At 44.8% G+C, this 5,000-nt stretch overlaps 1 protein-coding gene across 5 annotated transcripts in view; it reads right to left on the bottom strand.

Annotated features, from left to right (window-relative positions):
- Nucleotides 1-742: 742 nt before the first annotated feature.
- The window catches only part of LOC119596299 (cell adhesion molecule 3-like), an 83,626-nt gene continuing 79,368 nt past the window's right edge, over nucleotides 743-5,000 (bottom strand). For all 5 annotated transcript variants that reach the window (XM_037945472.1, XM_037945467.1, XM_037945470.1 and 2 more), the window contains exons 4-7: nucleotides 4,708-4,843; nucleotides 3,527-3,663; nucleotides 3,006-3,228; nucleotides 743-2,333 (exon numbers count right to left, since the gene is read on the bottom strand). In XM_037945472.1, the coding sequence (XP_037801400.1) occupies nucleotides 2,257-2,333; nucleotides 3,006-3,228; nucleotides 3,527-3,663; nucleotides 4,708-4,843 (573 nt within the window). In that variant the 3' untranslated portion in view covers nucleotides 743-2,256. The remainder of the gene's footprint in view (nucleotides 2,334-3,005; nucleotides 3,229-3,526; nucleotides 3,664-4,707; nucleotides 4,844-5,000) is intronic.

The raw sequence follows: 5,000 nt of genomic DNA on the forward strand, positions 1-5,000 counted from the left end.
TTCTCTATCTTGTTCCCATGCCCCTTCGTTAGATCGCACTTTCGTTGTATCTAATATTGAACAGTGAAGACAAAGGTGTTTATAGCTTTGATGTTCCGTTATCATCCTTGGATTCAGACTCTCTCTCTCTCTCTCTCTCTCTCTCTCTCTCTCTCTCTCTCTCTCTCTCTCTCTCTCTCTCTCTCTCTCTCTCTCTCTCTCTCTCTCTCTCTCTTTCCCTCCCTCCCTCCCTCTCTCTCTCTCTCTCTCTCTCTCTCTTTCTCTCTCCCTCCCTCCCTCCCTCTCTCCCTCTCTCTCTCGGTGTTTTCCATCATCTACGTTTTACCCATTTTCTTTTTTCCTGTCTAATTTTACACTTACCATGCAATACAGCAGCATTAGATTCAGCGCGACGTCCATGAAGATTCAAAAGGAGTTGAATGCTCTTGATATGGTGTCATAAAGAGAGGGAGATCCGGTGTTGCAATCAGTATTGAATTCTGAGCCCTGGATTGAAGGAGAGTCAGATTTCTGTAAGGTTCGAGTTTTCCCCCTGTTGTGCCCTTTCGTATTCTTGTGGTGCAATAGGATGGAAGTTATTTTTACTTTATATTAGTCTTTTCCCGCTTCCCTTTCTCTCTCTTTCTTATGATTTGTTTCTGCGTGTCTCTACGACTGTCGGTGTATAAGACATAAAGTATCATTTATCTATCGATTCCGTATATCGACCAGGTTTAATTTTGTAGGTTATTGACATCAGTACTCATTTTGTGCATTTTATTTGACAATAGTTGACAATTTGAGATATTTCGTCAGAATCTCGGTTCCTTTTGACACTGCAGATACATGTTCTCACACATGAAGATGTTGCTGCCTTTCCCCTGCGTTTCATGAAAGGAAAACAGACAAGTCTCAGTGTCTGGGAACGTTTCGAGGCGCGCGAAGCTAGAGATACATTCTGACCATTGAAATGCCGGTGCGAATAACTGCCAACATGGATATATACTCTGTCTTTATTCATCACTCCTGAGTGAAATATATAGCAACTTACAAATACATTAGATATATGTATATAAATGTATGTATAAAGCAACGAATCATTATATAATAGGGAACAAAAAATAAAGAAAATATGTATATATGAAACACTGAATCATTTGAAGGAATGTGCATGGAGAAGGTCCTATGGAAGGAGTGCATCGCAGGCGAGGAAGAAGCATTGTTTCGGAACATGTTTCGGAGCAGGAAACTGCGGGGTCTCGGCCGCCTCGCCGCCGCCGCTACGTCGAACGTTTCGGGGAGGGAAGGAGCCCCTGCGAATGACTCACCGGTTCCTCTCACTAGCTTTTCGGAAATCGTCACAACGCGTGTCAGTCTGCAGAGCAGTTCTTCCTGGTTATAAAGCACAGCGTAAATTTCGTATCTTTCTCGTAAGCAAGTCAGAAATGCAGCAGCCAACCTCACTACATCCTAACTGAAATAAATGACTGGTAAGCTATAACATTAACACTTTTTATGTCTGCCACATTAACTGGTATGGACTGGCAAGCCACGTGTCATAAGATGTCCACAGGAGATACTTCTATTATATCAGTGCCACTTGTAGCGCTGGCGTTTGTACAAAACCGCAGCTCACCTTATTTGTTCTGTCGGTGGCTTTAAGTAGTATGATGCACACATAATATTTTGGAGCAATATTATTCTTATTTTCCATTTTTTTCCATACAATTTGTATGAATTTCTTACTACACGTTTTCCAAAACTAAACAAATTCTTAGTCATCTTTACTCTCACAAGACACAGTTGCTCGTGGTCTGGTTGCTGGATCGGAGATTTATGAGAAGGAACCGTACTGTGACCGGTATTGATAAGAATCTGGTATAAGCAAGCCTACGTGGCAACGGTTCCTGCTATGACAGACCTAATTTGCGAAAGACCATAGCACGATAAGCCGGTTTGTGACGTCAGTGTGCGAGGACTCCATGGAGAAATATATCCTTTTTCCAGCACTGCTTTGGAGGTCACGTGGGAAGTGGACGTAGCACTGAGGTTTTGGAAAGTCCAAAGGTTTTTCCACTCGCTCTTAAGATTAGATGGATCGAAGAGGTTACAAAAGAGAGAGAGAGAGAGAGAGAGAGAGAGAGAGAGAGAGAGAGAGAGAGAGAGAGAGAGAGAGAGAGAGAGAGAGAGAGAGAGAGAGAGAGAGGACAGACTAGAGCGTTGGCGGACACCTGGCGCCGGAGAACTCGTCCCTCGTCCTCTTACTCCGGCAAGTGTCTAACAAGTACTCAGCGAGCAGGTAAGAGCGGAAAGGGCAACTACCAGCAACAGGCCTGGGCAGCGTCGGGGAACTCCTGCAGAGAAACAAGGTCTTAGACAAAACGAGGACAGAAAATAATTATCAAATATAAATATTGATTATACTACTCGTGTAGTAGTAAGAAAAGCATTGCCTGAACGGCTGACCAATATCATGTGTGACATGTTGTGAACACGTTCTTTTCAATATGATGAAATAGTTATCACCATTACTACCTATAATTACCAACGCTATATATGTACAGATATGGAAACATTAACTTTATACCGTTCTTTTGCACATGAATTTGTGTAAAGCAAGCAACGATGGGAGTTCCAGAAAACACGAATCTGCCGAAGGCTTTTTCGCTATATTGCCTCTGCATTCCCTGAAGAAGCAATATAGCGAAAAGGCCTCCGGCATACTCGTGTGTCTTCTTGTTCTTCTCTTGGTTGTTTTCTTTACAGGCTATACAGCATGTATCCTGCGCTTGAATTCATTTATATAGGCGCGTCTATACATATTGAATATACCTCAGTGTAGCTATGCAAGTTGTATATTCGTATCTTTAGATATACCCCGTCGCTTTGTAGTCTGTATTTGTTCTAAACTGTATTGCAGGAATGTAGGCTGTACGTGTTCTACATTAAACCTGATCTCCATAGCTTCAGCATCGCCCTCTCATCCTGCCGAAGTATTCGCTCGGCCTCCCTCCCCCGCGACTCACCGTTGAAGAAGGAGAAGGTGGAGCTGCGGGGTTCGACGCGCACCGTGGTGGAGTTGGCGCGGGCGACGGACAGCACCTCCGCCCGGCACTGCACCGTGACCGCAGGCACGTGGTGCTCGCCCAGTGGCAAGCTCAGCTGGCTGCTCGTGGTGCTAAGGGCGTAGGGGTTACCGCTCGCCACGCCGCCCTCGGTCGGGAACGCCGTCACGCGACCCGAGCCGGGCTGCGGGGGGGAGCAGGAGAGTCAGCTGGGAACACGCAAGCACGCACACACTTGTTTAACCCTCGTTTATGACTTATACATATATACAGTTTATACAGGTACACACATTCTTACCTTCTAGAAACATTTGTCTCCTCACGACATCGAATGCGCCTAAGAATCAACACAAGCAGAAACACACATGCGCGCGCGCACACACACACACACACACACACACACACACACACACACACACACACACACACACACACACACACACACACACACACACACACACACACACACAAACGCAACTCACATGAATAAAACTGCCGTTGACGCGGAAGGTGATGCGGGCGGCCGGGTGGGAGTCCCTGGCCGTGCAGTTGACGTGCAAGGTGTCGCCGACGGTGTATTTGTCCTGGAGCCCTGTGAGCTGCGGCGCCTCCGGGACATCTGGAGGGAAGAAGGCGTGGAAGGGGGTGGGGTCATTGGGCGCCTTTAGTGTGGCTGCGATGACGTGTGGATCGGAAACTAGGCTTGTTAAGAAGTCACCAGAAAGTAGAGTGATCTGGCGGAGACGAGAGCATTGAGACGGATGTGTGGATACAGAAGAGCGAATAAAATCAGGGGTGAGAGGATAAGAAAGATAATCTTCATGTCGGCAGATGACGAAACTGGAAATAGAAAGTCGGAGGAGGAGAAGGAGACTGAAGAGGAGATGGAAAGACTGCGGAACAAGAGTTTAAGGAAAAGTAATAACTACAAGGAAGCGCTAGACAGAGGAGACTGGAGGCGGCTTATCAGGAACAGCGATTACATATGGACAAGGGAAAAGTTGCTCAAGAAGGAGAGTATAGCTAACAGGGCCACGCAAGCTAATAAAAGCAAGACAGTAATTCACTGTAACTATCCGTCGCTGTGCTTTCTCTTGCCACTGGTGCATAATGCATTAAAGTTACATTAGCATGGGAGTGTAAGAAGCAGCAGATAAAACAAGAAAAGATAAATAATTCAAATGAGCAGATACTGCCACACCAAGAAATAAAACTCCAGTGAGAGTTAGTGAATCCTGAAAAAATAAAAGTCCGGGAAAGTGGTGTAAACACTGTTTGTATTGTAGACACTAACTTGTATATACATCACAACTGAAACGAGGAAACGCACAATGAAAACATACAAGCCCTCCTTACTGATTACTGATAACATAAGCTAAACCGTTACCTATATTAACGGATAAACCAAAGGCGAACACCAATTTAAGTATTTTTTACAGAAGGTAAATAAGCAATAGAGACTGTCTTTCGTTAATATGCTGGAAAAGATGTGTTTTATTTCATTCTACAATATGGTATGCTATTTGCGGTACAATTATTCCCATTCTTTACTCTGCTTATCTTTTCATTATTGCCACGATCCTATTCATTGTCCCTTCCCCCATGAAAACAATCTACATTCTTCTTTTCTATTCATGCATCCTGTGTACTGAGCTCCACTTACCAACTACTGTGAGATTCGCCGACGCAAATGAGGTCTGGAACGTCGGAGCTTCACTCATGACCTCACACCGGTATACGCCCTGGGAAGCGAGGTCAATCTTCCTCAGCGTCACGACGTATTCGTTCGACTCCGACAACTGCCGTCGCCACGAGCCAGGAAGAGAGATTGGAAAAGGAAAATTAATTGTGAAACATTCATGATAATATATGATGTACAATACGTTGCAAAATAATGAAGGGAGTGATTAACAAACAGACGAATAAAAGACAGAGAGATTGAATGGACAGAGTGAC

The sequence above is a fragment of the Penaeus monodon genome, chromosome 37 (assembly GCF_015228065.2).
Source record: "Penaeus monodon isolate SGIC_2016 chromosome 37, NSTDA_Pmon_1, whole genome shotgun sequence".
NCBI lineage: Eukaryota > Metazoa > Arthropoda > Malacostraca > Decapoda > Penaeidae > Penaeus > Penaeus monodon.